Genomic DNA, 21362 nt, shown 5'->3' on the forward strand with positions numbered 1-21362 from the left:
AGCAGGATAATGTTCCCATTAGGACAAACACATTTTCCTTGTTTCCAGTTATGGGGGCAGCAATGACTTTAGTTAATTGAAACTAAACATTATTTCTTCTGTCCTAATTAGGATCAGTTCATTTCAACCCTTCAGTTCTGCAAGAAGGACAAAGAGGAAATGTAGTTACAAGTCACCAGTGTAGAAATATCAACATGTCTGCAGAGCGTTAGAATGTTAGAAACGTCCATGCAACTCTTTTATATAGTGCCAAATATATTGAGAAAGATATTGGGTAACAGATCTGTCACCAGGAGTAACCTCTGCCGGAGAACTCGAAAACTAGTGTGCGCAGCTACAAACGCCCAGGAATTGCAGACAGAGGGGCATAAAAAAAAGAACAAAAAAACTTGCAGCAGCATGTAGATTTTTCCTGAAAAATTATTTCTATTTTTGGGGATCCACCTGTGTACATGGAGGTTATATCATTAGACTGTTGTCAGGACTCCTGTTTTACATCAGTGTATCTCCTCTCAATGGTCTATTATGTGTATACATGTGTCTCCTACACATCCCTCAGACATTGGTGTGCAATGGTGGGATTTCTGGGACATGAGGCAGCTCAGAATTCTCCTCGTGGATATAGAACCTGCTGTGTGTGAATAACGGCGATTGCTCGGACCGGCCGGCCAGTAGTGCTGGGGGGCAGCGCGGGAAGAATACATGACTGCAAGATCAGACTACACAGTTAAAGGGAAGAATAAAAAGTTTCATACACTTCAAACTTTATATCTGAGCAGAGTATGCCCTCAAATTAAACAACAATATTCCTCATTAGTCATTTAATGAATTTATTTAATAAAAAAAAATAAACCAAAACAAATGTAAAACTACTGTAAAAATCACAGTCACATTGAACTAACAATTACATCTGACAAGAAACGCAACCGATACCACCATCATCATCATCATGAGCGGCAAGAAACAACTAGTTGCAACTGAGCAGAGAACCCAAATTAAAACCTACGTGGTAATGGAAATGATCACCTCTCAACCAGCACCACAACTTAAACGCTCAGTTATGTACGAGACGCAGGGGGTCAGCATTGCGGCCGGAGTCATGCAGGAATGGAGACAGGTAAGGATACAGCTTCTCAGTGAATGTGGCCCTGAACGTGTAGATCGCAGACATGTCATCAGCATTGTAGAAGGAGATCTGACCTCCCTCGTAATCTACGTACACCCCGATTCTCTTCGGCTTGGCGTTCAGGACCAAGGTCTTGGAAGGAGACTCGAGAGCTTTGTAGGCATTGCTATTCCTCAGCCAGATGGCCCAGTAGCCGTTCTTGGGGTTCAGCTTGATTTTACCCTTGCGGTTGCTGGACTCGCTGGCCATGCCAACATCCCAAGCGGTCTTGTCTCCCACTTCCACCTCCCAGTAATGACGGCCAGACTCAAAGCCCTGCGATCCCAGGACCAGGATGCACTGGCTGAAGCGTTTGGGATTGTCGGGGAGCGGGAGCTTATTATCTCCATATTTTACACTGGTCAGGCCTTCGGACAGGATCAAATTGGGATGCGCAGTAGAAGGGTCTAGCATCATAGGGGACAAGTCTGAACAGAAACGATGAGCAATGGAGAAGAAAAAAAACAAAATAGTTAGTCATCAGCCTACGTAAGAGAAGAAGAATAGTACAAAAGTGTAGAACTAAGCTGCGAGGCATCGGTGGTCTAATAAATATGTCCAGGACCACGTCTGCGTGGAGTTTACAGGTTACCTTTGTGTTCACGTTTACTTATGTAGTATTTCCCCCAAAACATTCTTGGGTTAATCGTCCTTAGTGGGAACAAGATTTCCATCAACTTATATTAAATGGTGGGCCCTTTTTTTTTTTTTCCTCTTCGGAAAGTACTTAAAGGACGGGTGTCGGACATTTTTTTTTTTATATATAAATTAGCTTTGTGTTATTAAAATACATTTTATTTATTGGTGTTTTACTTTTTTCTCTCTTCTCTATGGGGGCTGCCATTTATTTTTTCATCTCTGTATGTGTCGAACAACAACACATACAGAGATGGAATTCGGCACATACAGCCCCATAGAGAACGCGAACGGGAGCCGTTCCATTCACTATGGTGTACGCTCCAACAGTCCAAAAGGAAGGTCTTTGGCCGAGCGACATCCGGCGTCATTTTAATGTGGACCGGAAGCCGCGGCCGGACACTAAGATGACTATTTCCGGTCGCGGCTTCCGGACACGTGTTCAGAAGCAAGGACTAGGAGCGGAGGGAGCAGACGGACCGGAGGGAGCGGTGACGGCAGGAGCAGGTAAGTTATGTTTGTTCGTGTTTTACTGTGTGATTACCACTGTATCTAATCCTCCTACACTGTGCAGTCGCTCAGAAAATGGTGGCACAGTGTAGGTGGTTTGAACATTCAACCCCCTTCTTTCTCCAGACACTAGCCAGGATAAAGGAGGGGGATTAATTGAGCACACTAGAGCGAGTGTGTCTTCTCCAATTTTGCAGCATAAAGCAATGAGGTTGCTTTACCACATGCCAATGCTGCAATTTTGGGAATTGCTCCCTCTAGTGACCAGCACATGGAAATGTTATAAATTAGAATCTAATTTATAATATTTCCTGACTTGTGAAAAAATTAGAACAATTTCTAATCATTTATATACTAAATGTTGAACTAAAAAAAAAAAAAAAAAAAAAGGCCTTGGTACACAGAGGGTTAAAAATGTTATGGCTGGTAAGTATATTCCAAGCATCATTTTATTTGATGTTCCTATCAAGAAGGGTGATGTGATGGCTTATATCATGGACATTGAGGTCATCATAAAACATAACCCAGAGTAAAAGAAAAAAAAAAAGAAAGCAGCAATATATGCCTAGATCTGCTGCACCATAGGCAGAATACAGTGTACAGTAGAGGGTGGATTTCCCTGCCACTGCCCTATAGGAATTAATGCCTTTAAAAATATGGTTTCTTAATGTTTAGTATGGATGACCCTGCGAGTCAGTACTTACAGGGCACAACAAAGGATTTCATCTGCTTCCAAACAGAGTATTGAATGGGCCCCTTGAACGTTCCCTGACACAGATCCTTGGAGAGAAGCGTGTTCCCAGCTACCATCACATCCTTCTGCTCCTCCTGGCACCTAAACAGGGAGGTATAAAGATCAGCACAAACTAGTCTAACGCCTTACAAATCACATTATTTGTGATACAAACATGCTGGAAACTTACTTTTCAATGAACAATTTGATGCCCTGGAAAAAGAGAGAGAAATGGCATTAGGAAATATAAAGCGAGGAGATCAGGAGACGACACCATAAACCCCACACCGGTTATAGGATGGCGGGCAGTGGCACTCACCGTGAGGAAGGAGATGGAGTCGGCATCGTTCGCCCTCTCGTTGGCCATAGTGATGGTCTGTTTAATGTTGTTCTGGTTGTCCTGCATCTTAACCATGTTGGCCTCCATCTCTTTCAGCAGGTTTTCTCCCTGTTCCTGAAGCTGCTCCAGAAGCTTCTCCTCTCGCTCCTTCAGGAAGGCATGAAGCTGCTCAAACTCCGACACAATGTGCTGCTTAAACTCCGATACGTTGCTCTAGAAAGGGAGATATTAAAAAATATATATAATAAATATATATAATGGTGGATCAGCAGTACAGATTTTTGCACGGCACATCTGCAGAATACAGTACTATCCATGTTAATGGAGTTTTCAAAACCCCCCTCACACAGCAATAAAATTCGGTGCGCAAATCGGATTACACTGTGGAATTTCAAATCTGCAGAATGCTCATTAAAGGAACAGTGTCATCACAAATAATTTTTTTATATGTTAAAGATGTTAGTGCTTTATTAAAAACGTTTATATTTATTTGTGTGTTTGTGTTTTACTTTTTCTTATTTTTACACTTTTTCTTCCCTATGGGGGCTGCCATTTTTTGTTCCATTTCTGTGTGTGTCGATTAACGACACATACAGACATGGAATACGGCAGCCACAGTCCCATAGGGACTGCGAACGGCTCCCGTCCCATCCACTTCTGTGTACGCCGTCTGTGTGGGAACTGCGCATGCGCCGCTCCCACACAGTCCAATTTGAAATGCGCGCCGTCCGGCTCCATTTTCCTGTGGACCGGAAGTCGCGGCCGGACAGTAATATTACTACTTCCGGTCGCGGCTTCCGGACTTGTGCACTTGGACCAGCGGCAGCAGACGGAGCGGACGGGCCGGAGGGAGCCGCGGCGGCAGGAGCAGGTAAGAGATTTCAATGTATGTTCGTGTTTGTGTGTGTTTACTACTGTATGTTAACCTTCTACACTGTGTTAGCTCAAAAAATGGCGACACACAGTGTAGGAGGTTAGACCGTTTAAACCCCTCGTTTATCCCGGCACTAGCCAGGATAAAGGAGGGGGGGATGCTGAGAGCTCACTAGAGCGAGGGCTTTTTACCCAATTTTGCAATGCTGCAATTTTGGGAATAGCTCCATCTAGTGACCAGAAATGGGTAATATTATAAATTAGAATTTATAATATTTCCTGACTCGTGAAAAAAATAAAAAAAATTTGAACAATGTTTAATCACCCACACACTAAATGTTTAATTAAAAAAAAAACAAACATGTTTTTCTGGCAACACATTCCCTTTAAAGGGGATGTCCGGGATTTAATGACTTAATGCTTGTAATTTATAAATTTAAATACATCTGTAATAAACGTACATTTTCCAAAGTGGCCCCGTTTCTATATCCTGCCGTGGGGCACTTGACGGGTGACGTCACACTCTGCACTGGCCGCTGTGTTGATCTTCAATTCTTTGCCGGGTATACGAGACGTCACTTGTGACGTGGTGCATATCGGCTTGTTCTGTTGCAACGCACATGCGCAACCCCCGTTATCGCGAGAACAGCAGGGACCGCACATGAGCATTACGGGCTGTGCAGCAGAACAGCCCATACACGGCACGTCACAAGTGAAAAGAATTGAAGATCAACACAGCAGCCAGAGCCAGTGCAGAGAGTGACGTCATCCGTCAAGTGCCCCACGGCAGGATCTGGAAACGGGGTCACTTTGGAAAATGTAAGTATATAACAAATGTATTTAAATTGATAAATTACAAGCATTAACACGTAGTCATTTAATCTCAGACAACCCTTAAAAAGTTGTGCAAAGTATAGGGTGAGATCTACATGTTACACATGCAGATTATGCCACAGAATTGCTGTGGATTTGTGGCTAAATGTGCCGTGGATTTCTTCCGCTACGTCTGAACCTAGTCTTTACTACATACACAGGCAGATGAAGATTCTGCTTTTAGGCTACAGGGGCGGACCACCCACCTTGTGCTGCTCAACCTTCTCGTTCTGTTGGCCTGTCAGCTGTTCCGTCACCTTGAGGGCTTCTTCTAATGGTGCCACGATGGCCGATAGCTCTGTCTGGAGAGGAAACAATACTTGTAATGACATTCATTTTAGGTTCAGCCGTTTACATTTTTATCTTCATGTAACGTTGAGTAAAATTACAAAAGCTTTTACGGATATTGGGGCAAATTTACTAGTACTTTGTAAGATTTAGACAGTATAATGTATGACAAGGCAGTCAGAAGGTGCGCCACATTTTTACAGAGGTGCACGCTGTATGATACAATTGGCACATACACCTAGACTGGTTAAAAACGTTTGTTTTTTTTACCACCTCTTGCTTGGTGCCATTTTTTTGCACCAGAACTTTTGCACCCCTTTCAACTAAGCCATGCCCCATGTTCAGCAAAATAAGTGCGAAACCGAAAATAAATGTGGCGCACAGCACGTGACCAGAATTCTGCTGCATTTTGAATAGTAAGTCTGCCCCACTGCGTTATATCAAATAGTTAAATGGGTTTTCCAGAAAAATAAAATAGATGGCCATCATATCTGCTCGGTAAGGTTCGACTCTCGACAACCCTGCCAATCATCGGCTGCATAAAGGGGCCCACGACGCTACTGCGAGCGCGGCTTCCCCTTCATTCCTTTCACTGCACCAAAACTTGTCGAACATAGACACTTGTAGCGGCGGTTAACAGCAAGATAGGCTGTAATACCGTGAACCGCTGCTACAAGGGTGTCAGCGTGCGGCTGTGCGGAGCAGTGAAAGGAATGAAGAGGAATCAGCACTTGCACGAGCGTCGATCAGATATTGATGGCGTATCCTTATAGTGCATTCACAGTTCTGCAGAGACTCCCTACTCCCCATGTTGGCCAGAGCATACAAAGTCTGCCCTGCTACAGAGCCAAAAGCAGAGTTTACACCAGTCACTATAGTGCAAACTAATTCACTGAACTTTAATAAATAATGGAATCCTACAGCATTGAAAATCTAACAACATTCTAGCATACTCCTGTGCAGAGCGGTGTGGTCACTCACTAGTCTGCTGGCCATCCACGGGCACTCCTGGACCCAGAACTCTGGCCGGGTTCCCACGTAGCGCAAACGCTGCGGAATTTCCGCAACAAAATGCTGTGCAGAAATTTCGCAGAATTTACAGTAGAAGCAAAGTGAATCAAATTTAGAAAACCCGTAATAGATTCACGCTGCTGCGGTTTTTTAACAGTGGAAACGCATTAAAAACGGTTGTAAAAACGCAGGTACACACTTGGCTATAACCAAAGTTTAATATTAAATCCGCAGGTAAAATGCAGCGTTTCCACAGCAACATTAGCAGGAAAGACGCACCAGCGTTTTACTAGCGATTCTGCAGCTTATCTGATGTGTGGGAACAACCTAAAGGAGGAAGGTCTCCGTCCAGAAATCAGGATATATGGGAAAGTATAATTAATACAGTGAATTTGAAGAGGGGAGACCACCTAACAATTTAGGACCTTTCATTCTTCTCCAGATGCTCCCATTGGTGTATTGCAGGACAGGCTTCTATAGTGTTGTGCGGTTTCCTAGACTACAAGGCTGCCTGAACTACGTGCTCGGTCTCTCGCTGACATTTTACTCGGAGGAAGCATGGCCATGTTTCCTTACAGCTTACCCTGTACACCGCCACTGCATCCAGGATGGGTAGGAAGTTGTGACTCGCGTGTTTGAGAGAGTCCCGGCAGATGACACAGCTCAGGGTCCCATCATCCTTACAGTAGAGCTTCAGCCTCTCATCGTGCTCGGGACAGTTCTCTGCCGGTTTAGGCTTCTCAGAAGGTTTCGCCGGGGTCAGGACAGCGGAGGAACCAGCCGTCTTCTTCACCAGGTTAGCCAGGGCTCGATTGGTAGTATACCTCTTCTCCGTGATGACTTCCTTACAGTCAGGGCAGGTAAAGGATTCCTGGCCATTCCAGGCCTTGTCAATGCAGCTACGGCAGAAGTTATGGCCACATTCCACCATGACGGGATCTTGGAAGAGCTCGCTGCACAGAAGGCAAGTCAATTCTTCAGCAAAGTCCCCAGACGCCATCACCGAATTGGTTGCTGGAGCAATTTCGACATCAACCTTCACTTTCTAAAACAAAAAAATAATTGGGGGTAAGGCAGGTGTCCTGTGTTATAAAACTAACTGCGGCAGCATCATATATCACAAGAGTAAAGACTCGTAGAAGGTGAAATCCGTGTGCAGAAAAAAAATAATATGCATTAAAAACAGAAATCAGAACAGAAACAAGTGTAATGTAAGTGTGTACATCTCATTACATCCCCACACCAGGGGAGACAGATTCATTAGCTGGAAAAGTTTGTGTTGAATTATACAGTGCACTTAAAGGGTTATATGTAAACCTGCGATTGTAATCAACTGCAAAGTTAGGCATGTTTCCTAAAGTAAATTTGTCATGTGTCTTCTTTGTGTCTCCGCATGTGCCGTGATGAGTGGGAGGGACGTGTAGATTCTTTGCAGAATAGAAGCTACAACTCCCAGCATCCAATGCAAAGCACTTAGCACCCCATCTGCGAGATGCTGCACATGCACAAATCTGTTACTTCCCTCGGGATGGGTGAAAAACATTAAGACATTTAGGACAAAAGCGTCAAGCGTTGCACCAGTGAAGTATTAGGTCACGCAGAGACTTGTGCCACGTGTGATCCAGCACTAAGAGAGCAATTTAACTTGCGCTAAAAAAAACGATGGAAAGTTGCAGGTTGCTGCCCCACGCTAGAACATGCAAATTTCACCATTTCCATGATTAGGTGGAGGAGGTTTTAAAAAAAAAAAAAAACAAAAAAAAAAAAACACATGGCAACTGTAGCTCCCGTCTTATAGACACGGGAGAGGATGTTATAAAGTAATAAAAAGTAGTTATCACCAATTCAATCCAGTAATTTTATAAAACGTGTCGCGTGTACGGTAATCCACAAGTGAGGCAGGCAGAGCTGGATGAGATTTATAGAGAATTAGACTTGTGTAGATCAAACATCATCTGTTCTACTTATCACCAGGTAGCAAAAAAATCAACATGGCGCAATCTGTTTGGTATCGGGGTTGGACACTGCATGTTGTAGCGCCACCGAGTTAAAGTAAAAACCAGGGTAGGATGGTGCCGGGAGTTTGTGGCGCCTCTAATTTGTAGGTACCCGAGGTTAATATACAATGAAATGGTGATAAATTTGCCATCTGCAATAAATCTGACATGTCAACCAAAAATACCGGAGGCTCCAAAGTGACGCTGAAAATAACAGCTTCCCATGGGTCATGCCAGACTTAATTCAGACTATTTGTGTCCCATGTGGAATCATCAGGAATTCCAGACCATCAGGCGCTAAACTATCGGCCTCTTGCTGCATTACAGAAACATCCCATGAAATGCTGTAACGCACGGTGATACAGAGCGGCTGTCAGGAAGTCTAGAAGACGCAGGCCACAGTAAGGAATAAAGCAGTCAAGACCTCTACATTATGTGGGAAGACGCAAGACTGGCGTTTCATATGCCAGCCTTAGGCCTCATGCTCATGACCGTGCATTTTCGGCGGCATAATATTTGCAATTGCAGATAGTATAGAACACATTCTATTCTATGGGCCAATGCACAAGAACCATGGTTGCCACGGTCTGTACATTGCCCGGGGCCTGAACCGCAAAAAAACAAAGTCATTTTACGGATCGCAATTGCGATCTGGGCCCATTAAGATCAAAGTACACCTTGTGTGTGTCCGGTCCAATATTGCGGACAGCACGCGGATGACACTCCGCACTCCATCCGTGCCGTAATCAGGGACCGTGCACACAGCTACGGTCGCGTACATGAGACCTTAATATACAGATCGCTGGAGAAAGATGAGCCTATTAAGAGGTGCATCTCTGGCCACCTGAGCGCAAGTGTAAAATAGACGCCAGCTATGATCGCGTAAACTTGCGCTATTATTTAGGACAGCTTCTGGTGAAAATTAGTCAGGCTGTCCTGCTAAGCTCCACCCACTTGTAAGAAAATGCTGTGATTGGCGGAATTGGTACAAAAGTTGCAATTTTCCCACAAAATGTGAGTTGGGAGACTTTTCTACGGCAGAACACGGGCGTAGAAAGGTCAATAAATAATCCCCATTGTGCCAGAAAAATAAAATACTAACATTCATATGTTGAAGTTCCAAATTTTTATGGTTAATTTTCCACTATTGGATGACTTTTGCCCAAAATGTGGAAATCTAAGCAAAAAAGGCCCTTCTGGGTAAACGGTGTTCTGCCACCAAAAAAAATTAAATAACGCACACATCATGAAAAACATCTTCATACTTGAGGACTCCAGAAAGCACGTAATCCGCTAATGAAGTCATTCGAGACGGGAACGTCGATCACAAAACTCCAGGATACGTCATATTAGAACGGATATTTATAGAACACTAAACGATGTCAAATCAAAGCAGGACATACAACAGTAAATTCATCTTTATTTAAGAAATTACACACTGACACAATCTGCGCCATACAATAAGGGTGAGACTTCTGGTGCAGTGTGCCATCGATACAGGAATTAGAATGTGTGGGATTGCAAAGCATTGGATCCCAATAAAAAACTAAAAAGTTTCCTCCACAGGTGAAACCTCCAGAGACCCGATATCTGAACATCCTTAGTTTTGTTAAAGAGGAAATGCAATTTAAATATACGAATCTCCCCCCTAAAACCGGAGTTCAGATCAGAGAGGATGCCTTATCTGTGACCCTCAAGATTTCCCATAAGGCACCGTACACGCGCTATATATTAGGATTGGTTCCCATCTTGTGAGATCAGGAAAGCGATTTTAAATTCATATAGGGAGAGGCTTTCCGGACCTTACAGGACGGCACATGATCCTATCCTCGGCTCTAAATATACAGCTTCTGTACAGAGCCGTCAAGGGGTACTCCACTGAATAAGTGATAACTATTAGATAGAGGGGGTCTGACCCTATGGTCAGACCCCCACCAATTAGCAGAACAAGGGTCCCATGTCCCCTTAGTTGCAAGACTGCTTACCAGAAGGAGTTAGATGGAGCGACGGGTCGAGCATCCGCCCTGGCATTCTATTCAAAGAATATGGCAGAGGTGGATCTTTCCGCCACTGCCATAGACTTTGAATAGAGCAGCAGGGTGCATGCTCGACTGCCACGCAGTCCAACGCCATCTGGCAAGCAGGGAACGGAGACACGCTACTCCCATTCCAGCAATCAACGAGGGTCCCAGTGGTCGGACCACCACAGATCTAACAGTTATCACCTATACCGTGGATAGGTTATAACTTCTTATAACCAGAATACCCCTACAAGGGGAGTGGTGTTGGTGCCACGTCAACTGCCATAAAACCCGACAGCATCTGGACCCTCGCACGGCCATCCAGGAAATGGTTCAGATCTACTGGACGCCAACACAGTCAGAGGGAGCCTCATCAAGAAGGTTTCATATTTTTAAAGATGGATTTCCTCTTTAATCCAGCAGATATTTAATTAAAAAAATATATATAAAAAAGGAGGAAAAAAAAATTTGTAGCTGATCAGGATCTGATCGATGAAAGGAGGGGAAAATGCGGCTACTCTGCCAGCAGAAAGGGTGAACCTTGCGACGACAGCTGGCAGGATAGACCGGGAGGACTGAACGCCGCATTACCTTCGCTTCATGTGTGCAATCATCATTCTTCCGTTTCAGAGAAGCTTTCCCCTCTTCGGTTGCTTCTGGGTCCACACTGTTAGCCACCTGCTCTTCTTTCACTGGTTTGGGAATAACCAGTCGGGTTTTGTCCACCCATTCGTTTTGGCGACGGTTCACTGTGGAAACAAGCGAGCTCACATAATAAGGTGAAAACGGTGGTGGAACTTCCTTTACCTTGAAAGCCTGAGATTTCACTTACCACATCAGCCACTCGGGACAATGAATGGCCATGATTTAATGTGTCCCTTAAATACAACAGTAGATCTCACTTTCAAAACGCAACATAAGGAGTTTGAAAAGTCAAAAAAAGGACTATTAAAAAAGGTAAAAAATAAAAAAAATAAAAAGTTAGCCAGCGGAAAACAATAGATTATAGTGATAATCACTACATGTGAATGGCCATAATGATCGGTTCCTTCAGACAATGGACTGCATTTAAAAAAAAACAAACAAAAAAAAACAAAAACGGATCACTAAGGGCAGCCTGTAACCCTAAATGGGGGTGTACAGACTAAACCCAGCCTGGACCAGTACTCGTGAAACCAAATTCACTACACAAAAAAAAAAAGTTTTGTTTTTCTCATGTACCCTGGTCGTTAGGGTATGTTCACACGGCCAATTTTCAGCTATTTTTCAGGCCGTAAACACCCCGAAAAATGGCTAAAAATACAGAGGCTGAACACTTCCAAACATCTGCCCATTGTTTTCAATGGGAAAGAAGGCGGTTCGTTCTGCTGGTGCGTTATTTTACACAACCGTTTAAAAAAAAAAACAAAAAAAAAACACGGGCTGGAAAAAAGCGCCTCGTAAAAACAAGTGCATGTCACTTCTTGAGCCATTTTTGGAATTGTTTTTTATTGGGTCGATTGAAAAACAACTCCAAAACCGGCCTTAAAAAAAAAACGCATCAAAAAAACGCATCAAAAAAACACTTTATGCTTAAAAATCAGATGAAAATCTGAGGCTGTTTTCCCTTGAAACCAAAACCGTATTTTACAGCCGTTTTTCGTGTGAACATAACCTTACAGTGACTTACCTGTGCTGCAGTATGAGCTTTGGTCAACAACCAAGGAGAACTAGGCGCAATTTTATTATTGCACGTTGCAGTTGACAACCTCTTTTTTCCAGGGCTCTCCTAACTGTCTGCCGCCCTCATGTAGTAACTATAAAGGGACACTTCTTACATCCATGTAAAAACACTTGTGCAGTGAGATCATTTGTGACATTTTTTACATCCGTGGATCCTGCTGGATTGTAGAAATCTGCTAATTAACTGGCAATCACTGAGCGGTAAAGAAAGCCGCCCCTTGTGAAAGTGGTTATAGCAGATAGTGCAGCAGTCAGATACGGCTACAACTGGCACCTATAAGAGGTCTAAAGGAAGTTAGAATAAATAGTGAGTGCTTAGTGCCCTTCGTACAGTCCACCCAAACTGGTGTTCATAGACTCTGTAAGCAAAAACTTCTGACAAGGAGGTGCGGGCAGGAGACCTCTGGAGGAGAGGCCTGCCGGCGCCTTTTCTACTCCAATTATTACTGCCTCTAGAACAGCACCAGACAGAACTCTCCTCCAGGAACGTCAGCCACATGTCCTTATCGGAGGGCTGAGCAATCTGCTTACAGCACCCATAAACTCCAGTTTAGAGGACTATACTTCTGTGAAATTTCATTGTGGATTGTGGTTCACATTTAGGCCTTTCACACGAACGTGTTTTACGTCAGTGATACGCGCGTGAAAATCACGCACGTCGCACGGACGTATGTTAGTGAATGGGGCCGTTCACAGTCCGTGATTTTCACGCAGCGTATGTCCGCTACATAAAACTCACGACAGGTCCTATACTTCGCAGTTTTTCTCGCATCACGCACCCATTGAAGTCAATGGTTGCGTGATAATCACGCACGGCACTCGGAAGCACTTCTGTGTGTCGCGCGTGATTCGCACAACAGTAGACAAAGAAATGGAGAAAATAAAAAGCACTTCCTTCATTTCTTTTTCTAAACTTCAAAACCGCGTGTCATAAGCATGGCATATGGGTGAAAATCACGCAGTCAAAACTGATGACACACAGAAGTGCAACGCGCGCAAAACACTGCGTTTTTTGCACACGCTCGTGTGAATCCGGCCTTAGCAGAATGAATCCACATGGAAATAAGAGTAGATTTTTAAATCTGCAGCATGTGTAGCCGGAGATCTGTGATCTGTGGATTTCTCCTGCTGTGTTGAGAGAAGTAAAATCCTGATGTTCTACATCTGCATTTATTTCAAGATTAACCTTTTTAAAGTCACCTTCACGTTTAGCTTGATCTGCAAACCCAAAGAGCATAATTGTGATTAGTGACGTGAATGTCCCCTGCTGCTCTAGAACAGGCAGTCAGAGCTTTCATGAAGTGTAAGGTTACACCGCATGGTTTCTTTTATTACTATCGGACACACATTCAGGTTAAGGGTGCATTTCAGTCATTGGGGAGAAAAATAAAATTAGGAGCTGCAGTCCGATGCCTTCAGGTGAGAGCAGAGGAGCGCAGGATCCACAGGAAACCCGCCTCATTCATTTTTCAGAGAAGAGACATTACATTCAGGTTAAAGCTCAGGTGCAGGTCTAAGTGCAACAACAGGCACCGGCGAATAATCATTACTTACAGCCGACATAGTGGACGAAGAACTCCTCCCTGCCCGCCTGCTTATTCAATCGGGTTTTCACAATCTCAGCATCATCTGCAAAGACAAAAAAAAGAAGCAACCATATATAAGGGTATGTGCACACGTAGTGTTTCCAGGCGTATTTCGGGGCGTTTACGCCTCGAAAAACGCCTGAAAAAACCGGAAGCAAAACGCCTACAAACATCTGCCCATTGGTTTCAATGGGAAAACGGCGTTCTGTTCCGATGGGGCGGTTTACGCCTCATTTTCTAAAAACTGCGTGTAAAAAGACGCCCACAAAAAAGAAGTGCATGTCACTTCTTGAGCTGTTTTTGGGTCCGTTTTGTTATGGACTATAGAAAAACAGCTCCAAAAACGGCCATAAAAAACGTAGTCTGAAGATCAGGAGCAGTTTTCCCTTGAACACAGCTCGGTATATTCAGACGTGTTTTGCTAAGCGTGTGAACGTAGCTTAAGATGAGAGAATGACATCAGGATGTTCACACAGCAGGATTAGATTTGTCCTGCAGCTAAGGCCTCATGCACACGACCGTAGCCGTGTGCACGGCCGTGATTTTCGGGTCGGCCGGCTGCAGACTGTCAGCCGCCCGCAATCGCGGGACATGCACATGGCCGCCGCCATTGATTTCAATGAGCCCGGACCGCAGAACCGGGCCGTAATAGGACATGCCCGTTCTTTCTGCGGTCCGGGCTCCCGGGCCATGCCAGGACCGCAAAAACTACGGTCGTGTGCATGGCCCCATAGAAAAGAATGGGGCCGCAATTCTCCCGTGGATTTTCCGGGGAATTGCGGCCGCAAAAACACGGTCGTGTGCATGGGGCCTAAGGCTTCTTCCACACTAGCGTTAGTATACCTTTACCTCTCCCGTCAGTGGGAGAGGATCAAAAGATTAAAGAGGCTGTCACCACATTGTAAGTGCCCTATCTTGTAGATGTGATCGGCGCTGTAATGCAGATAACAGTGGTCCTAGTAATAAAGAGGCTGTCACCACATTATAAGTGGCCTATATTGTACATGATGTGATCGGCGCTGTAATGTAGATTACAGCAGTGTTTTTTGATTTAGAAAAACTATTTTCACCAAGTTGAGTGCTTTTTAGCTTTATGCTAATTACTTTCTTAATGGACAACTGGGCGGTTTTACTTTTGACCAAGTGGGCGTTGTGGAGAGAAGTGTATGACGCTGACCAATCAGTGACCAATCAGCGTCATACACTTCTCCCCATTCATGTAATCAGCGCAGTGATCTTACTAGATCACTATGTGCAGCCATACACACACATTAACGTTACTGAAGCGTCTTGACATGACTAGACATCGCGTCCAACCAGGACGTGATGTCTATTCACAATCCCGACACTTCGGTAAAGTTTGTGTGGTACTTACAGCACAGCAAGTGTAAAAATGTCACTTACAGCGTGATCTCGCGAGATTACGCTTGCTGTAAGTACCATGCAAACGTTACCGAAGTGTCGGGATTGTGAGTAGACATCACGTCCTGGTTGGACACGATGTCTATTCAGGTCAAGACGCTTCAGTAACGTTAATGTGTGTGTATGTGGCTGCACATAGTGATCTAGTAAGATCACTGCGCTGATTACATGAATGGGGAGAAGTGTATGATGCTGATTGGTAACTGATTGGTCAGCATCATACACTTCTCTCCACAACGCCCACTTGGTCAAAAGTAAAAACACGCCCAGTTGGGCATTAAAAAAGTAATTAGCATAAAGCTAAAAAGCACTCAACTTGGTGAAAATAGATCGTTTTTCTAAATAAAAAAACACTGCTGTAATCTACATTACAGCGCCAATCACATCATGTACAAGACAGGCCACTTATGTGGCGACAGCCTCTTTAAACGGAATCCAATCAGAAACCATATGTCCCGTTTTCAATGGTGATGGATCCGGTGGCAGTGGTTTCCGTTTGTCTCCGTTGTGTAAAAATTCTGTTATTTTGCCGGAATCAACAGCGCAGTCGACTTCACTATTGATTCAATCAAAACAACGGAACCCTTACAACGGTGACAAACTGAAACCATTTGCACCGGATCCGTCACCATTGAAATTAATGGTGATGCAAACAGGACCTATGGTTTTCGTTCATGGGTTCCCCTGACTGAAAGCTCAGACAGAACCTATGAACAGAGCACCGATGCAGATGTGAACGCAGCCTTAGGCCGGGTTCACACGGAGTTTAATGCAGGTGGAAATTCTGCCTCAAAATTCAGTTTGGAAGTTTGAGGCAGATTTTCCTCTGCACGCACGCCGAATTTCGTCCGCGGCCATTTAGCGCCGCGGGCATAAAACTCAGCGAAATACGCAAAATACTGCCTCCCATTAATGTCAATGAGAGGTCAGAGGCGTAAACGCCCGCAGATAGGGCATGTGCCTTTCTCTCGCGAGATGGTTTTACGGCTCGCGGGAAAAAGATGCCTCCGATTGAAATCAATGGGAGGCATTTTCGGCCGTTTTGCGGCACGGTTTCTGTGTCCAAAAACTCTGTGTGAACATACCAAGGCTGTGTTCACACTGAGTTTTTTGCAGGAGGAAAATTCCTCCTGCAAAAACTGCTCCAGTAGGTTTTTGCACAGTGGTTTGACAAAAACTCGTCAAAACACTCGTCGAGGCGTTTTCTTCCTCTTTCTGACTGATTGAAATGGGGTTTTGGAGGCGGAAACCGCCTCAAGATGTGTAATGCCGCTTCTTTTTACCGAGACGCGTTTTTTTTTACTCGCGGTAAAAAAAAAACTCGTCCAACTCCCATTGAAATCAATGGGAGGCATTTTCGGGCGGTTTTTGAGGAGTTTTTTGGCGCGGTTTCCTCGTCAAAAAACTCAGTGTGAACAGGGCCTTAGGCTGTGTTCACACTGAGTTTTTTGCAGGAGGAAAATTCTGCCTCAAAATTCCGTTTAGGATTTTGAGGCAGATTTTGACCTTCCTGCACGCCATTTGCCAAGATTTTCGCTGCGTTTTTAGCTCATGCCCATTGAGTGCTACGGGCAAAAAACTCAGCGAAATACGCTTTCTCTGCCTCCCATTGATATCAATGGGAGGTCAGAGGCGTAACCGAGCAAAAATAGGGCATGTCCCTTTTTTCTCCCGCGAGGCATTGGAAGGCATTTTCGGCCGGTTTGCGGAGCGGTTTCCGTGCCAAAAAAACGCATCAAAATACTCCATGTGAACAGGGCCTAATGCCGGTTCTCACAGTTTTTTGCAGGAGGAAAATCGGACTAAAAATTCCGTTTGAAATTTTGAGGCAGATTTTTCTCTGCCAGGACGCCATTTTTCACCCGCGACTATTGAGCGCCGCAGGCATAAAACGCTGCGAAATACGCTTTCTCTGCCTCCCATTGATGTCAAAGGGAGGTCAGAGGCGTAAACACCTCAAGATTGGGCATGTTCCTTCTTCCCGCGAGCAGGTTTTTCCGCTCGCGGGAAAAAACCCGCCTCCGTCTCCCATTGAAATCAATAGGAGGCATTTTGGCACGTTTTCCACGTAAAAAAACTCCATGTGAACTGGTCCTAAACTGTACAGACCCACATAACGTTAACATGTCATTTATACAGTATGTGAACAGAACCCCAAAAACACAGGCAGCATTGATGGGTTATCCCCATCCCCCTAAAAGAGCATTAAATACAATATAGGCACCCCAAAATTGCAACATTTAAAGATACAATTCATCCCTCAAAGACCAGCGGTGATAGCCATGCTGGATAATGTAAACATTATGGCTTCCGGAACGCAGTGATAGAAAAAGGAAAACAAACAACGGAAACGCTGCGTCCTCAAGACCTGAAAAAGCCGAGTCTTTAGGGTATGTGCACACACACTAATTACGTCCGTAATTGACGGACGTATTTCGGCCGCAAGTCCCGGACCGAACACAGTGCAAGGAGCTGGGCTCCTAGCATCATACTTCTGTACGATGCTAGGAGTCCCGGCCTCTCCGTGGAACTACTGTCCCGTACTGTAATCATGTTTTCAGTACGGGACAGTTGTCCTGCAGCGAGGCAGGGACTCCTAGCATCGTACATAAGTATGATACTAGGAGCCCGGCTCCCTGCACTGTGTTCGGTCCGGGACTTGCGGCCGAAATACGTCCGTCAATTACGGACGTAATTAGTGTGTGTGCACATACCCTTAAAGGGAACCGGTCACTAAACCACCACGTCATTATATTAATTCCTGAGATTTCGCAGCGGCCGCGGCTTCATCTGAGCACGTGCAGGACTCATCTCTGGACATTTACATTCAGCGCACGCAGGATTAGAACTTTTTAGACCAAATGCTAAAACAGACGGTACGGAGAGAGACGTGCGCGGAACGACGTGCTGGTCGTTTAGTGCCCGAGAACCTCACGGCAGGATCCGTTTAAGGGGTTAATCTAACAGAGGAAGTCTGCAAAGAGACAGGTACAATTTTTTATTTTAATGGGGGCCCATGGGCTACACGTCACTGTACGCCCATCAAGTGGCCCACGTCAGGGGGTTCCCACAACATCCGACATACACTGCGAGCGCAGGACTGGGCCTAAACATGTGCAGCACCTACATATATATATACCACAGTAATATCTGTCCTGCCTCTTGTATGTAGATGTAAACCTAGAATTAACAAGGGGCAGATACGTACATGGAGTGGTGTATATATATACACACACACACACACACTGGAGAGGGGATATATAGAGGAGTATATTTTGGGAACATAGAGATATATATATTCTTTTTTGGAGGGGTATATAGCTGTGTATGTGTGTACATAGAGGGGTATATAGCTGTGTGCGAGATATATACACACACATGGAGGGGTGTATAGAGGGATAGATTATATATATGTACACGGAGGGATATATAGCCGCATACAGGAGAATTACATGGCGGTGACTACTCACGGTAGGATCCGTCCTGCCTCTTGCAGGAGTACGAGGCCCCGACCTCAACCACCACATCTTCTTCCTCCTCGGCGCCGTCTTCTTCTCCCCCGTCATCATTCTCCTCGTCGTCTTCGTCCATGGGCTCCTCGGGGTTGTTGTCCGCCTCCTCCCCGGCCGCCGGGACGTCTTTCTTCTCCAGCTCTGAGGAGATTTCAGCCTTCGCTGCAGAGGCCATAGCGACAGAACACGTGATCCGGGGGAGAGAGCGGGAAACGGCGGGAGGCCTGGAAACTATCTCCTCACAAAGGGGCAATGTGGAAACCGTGTGACGAGAGCGGCGGACACCGGGCCAAGGCGGAGGATGACGAAGAGACGACGGCGGCGGCAGCAGCAACGTGTACCGGCTCCTTCACTGCGAGACCTCTGCTGGACGGACTGCACATGCGCCGCCTCCATACAAAGGGGTGGGGGAGGGGGAGGAGGGTTTCGTATGTGTCTGCCTCCTTACTGGACAGTACAATGGCGACCTTCAATCCCCTCTGCTATAAAACGTGTATATGTAGACCGGGATGGTGTCACAGCTGAGGCTCGGGTGCGGCCGGGGGCAGTGCGGCCGTGGTCAACCTCAGTGTACAGTCATTCTTTCTTAGGCCCTTTTCACTCGGAGTTTTTTGCAGGCAGAAAATTCTGCCTCAAAATTCTGTTTGAAATTTTGAGGCAGATTTGATCTGCCTGCACGCCGTTTGCCGCGTTTTTCGCTCCCGCCCATTGGCTATGTTCACACGGGGTTTTTTGCCGAGTTTTTTGACGCGGAAACCCCGTCGCAAAACTCGGCAGAAACGGCCCGAGAACGCCTCGCGGGAAAAAGAAGCGACATGCCCTATCTTCGGGCGCTTCCGCCTCCGACCTCCCATTGACTTCAATGGGAGGCAGGAGAAAGCGTATATCTCGCTGTTTTATGCCCGCGGCGCTCAATGGCCGCGGGCGAAAAACGGCGCGATAATTGCCGCGAAAATCGGCGTGCAGGGAGAGGAATATCTGCCTCAAAGTTCCAAACGGAATTTTGAGGCAGATATTCCTCCCCCAAAATACTCCGTGTGAACATTGAGTGCCACGGGCAAAAACGCCGCAAAATACGCTTTCTCTGCCTTCCATTGATGTCAATAGGAGGTCAGAGGCGTACGGCCCTGTTCACACAGAGTTTTTTGACGCAGAAACCACGCCGCAAAACTCCTCAAAAACCTTCTGAAAATGCCCCCATTGATTTCAATGGGAGTTGGACGAGTTTTTTTTACCGCAAGTAAAAAAAAACGCGTCGCGGTAAAAAGAAGCGTCATTACCCATCTTGAGGCGGTTTCCGCCTCCAAAACCCCATTTCAATCAGTCAGAAAGAGGAAAAAAACGCCTCGACGAGTGTTTTGATGAGTTTTTGTCAAACCACTGTACAAAAAACGTCTGGAGCAGTTTTTGCAGGAGGAATTTTCCTCTTGCAAAAAACTCAGTGTGAACACAGCCATGCCCGAAGTTAGGACATGTCGCTTCTTTTTACCGCAAGCGTTTTTTACCGCCAGAGGTTTCCGTTTCCATCACCATCAAATACACTATTGCTTCCGGCAAAACGACGAGTCCGGTGCACAACAGAGACAAACGGAAACCACCCGCACCGGATCCGTCACCTCTGGTTTCCGTCTGAGTCTGTTTGTGTCTGTTCAGGGTCCCGTTCTGACTGAAAGCAAAGAACGGGACCCCAACGCAGATGTGAACAGAGCGCAGGCAAGAATTGCTGTTTTTTGGTCACCTTTCCTCCCAAAAAAGAGGATAAAAAGTGATTAAAAGTCACAAGTACCCCAAAATGGTACCAATAAAAACTACAGCTTGTCCCACAAAAAGCAAGCCCTCTCACAGCTCCGTAGAAAAATGTATGGCTCTCAGAATATAGCGACACAAAAACATGATTTATTTTTTTAAAACAAATTTGTGTAAAAGTAGTAAAACATATAACAACAATATAAATTTGGTACAGCCTTAATCACATTGCCCGCAGAATAAAGTTACCTTGTATTTTATACAGCACAGTGAACGCCGCATTAAAAAAACGAAAAACTATACAGGAGCGGCTTTTTTTCCACTTTGCCTCCCAAAAAATAGAATAAAAAGTGACAAAAAGTCGTATGGACCCCAAAATGGTGCCTATAAAAACTACAGCTCGTCCTGCAAAAACATCCCTCATACCACTACGTATATGGAATTTAAAAAAAAATTATGATTCCCATAAGTAAGGAAAAAAAATATGCAGATGTGCAGGCCCGTGTGCAACATTTCTTCTGTTTCAAAACGTAGTTGTCAAGGCCCTACGATTTGGAAACCAGGAAGGGGAGGGCACAAACATCTGCGGAAGGACTTCCCGGGGCAGGGCATCGTGCATGACCGACCCTAAAACCTGATGGAGGCTCATACCTGGGTGAGTGGGGTTGATGGAGGAGCCGCTCATTTTCTATCCGCGGCGTCGGAGTAACGCCGAGGATAAAGCGGCGACGGGACCTCCTGCCGCCATCTTGAGAAGCCGCGGGACGGCGGTGACTGCCCTGGTCGTTCTCGGGTGAGTGGATCTCCCCAGGGGGAGCAACTTGGTGGCCTCAGGGTCACAGACGATTCACATCGATCCCCCTGTAGATACTTCTGTCCGGAGTCTATTAGCGGAAGTGCGGGAGCGCCTGCCATTTTACTAGGCCG

At 45.4% G+C, this 21362-nt stretch overlaps 1 protein-coding gene across 1 annotated transcript; it reads right to left on the bottom strand.

Moving 5' to 3' along the window:
* Positions 1–813: 813 nt before the first annotated feature.
* Positions 814–19100, bottom strand: LOC142656065 (nuclear factor 7, brain-like). Its single transcript, XM_075830927.1, has 9 exons — positions 18648–19100; positions 13724–13798; positions 11039–11196; positions 7013–7474; positions 5337–5432; positions 3364–3597; positions 3235–3257; positions 3016–3146; positions 814–1593 (listed from the first exon to the last, which is right to left on the bottom strand). The coding sequence occupies exons 1-9, from the start codon at positions 18862–18864 to the stop codon at positions 1055–1057; spliced, it is 1935 nt and encodes a 644-aa protein (XP_075687042.1). The 5' UTR covers positions 18865–19100; the 3' UTR covers positions 814–1054.
* Between the last annotated feature and the right edge of the window lie 2262 nt (positions 19101–21362).

This window comes from Rhinoderma darwinii, chromosome 6 (assembly GCF_050947455.1).
Source record: "Rhinoderma darwinii isolate aRhiDar2 chromosome 6, aRhiDar2.hap1, whole genome shotgun sequence".
NCBI classification, from domain to species: domain Eukaryota; kingdom Metazoa; phylum Chordata; class Amphibia; order Anura; family Rhinodermatidae; genus Rhinoderma; species Rhinoderma darwinii.

What these genes read in the sequence shown, in the direction of transcription:
- LOC142656065 (XM_075830927.1), bottom strand. Translation starts at nt 18,864, where the DNA reads ATGGCCTCTGCAGCGAAGGCTGAAATCTCCTCAGAGCTGGAGAAGAAA. An exon ending in ATTGCACACATGAAGCGAAG is followed by an intron (nt 7,475 to 11,038) that starts GTAATGCGGCGT and finishes TTTTTGTTTTAG; the next exon opens with AAAGTGAAGGTTGATGTCGA. An exon ending in AGAAGGTTGAGCAGCACAAG is followed by an intron (nt 3,598 to 5,336) that starts GTGGGTGGTCCG and finishes CTCCCTTTCTAG; the next exon opens with AGCAACGTATCGGAGTTTAA.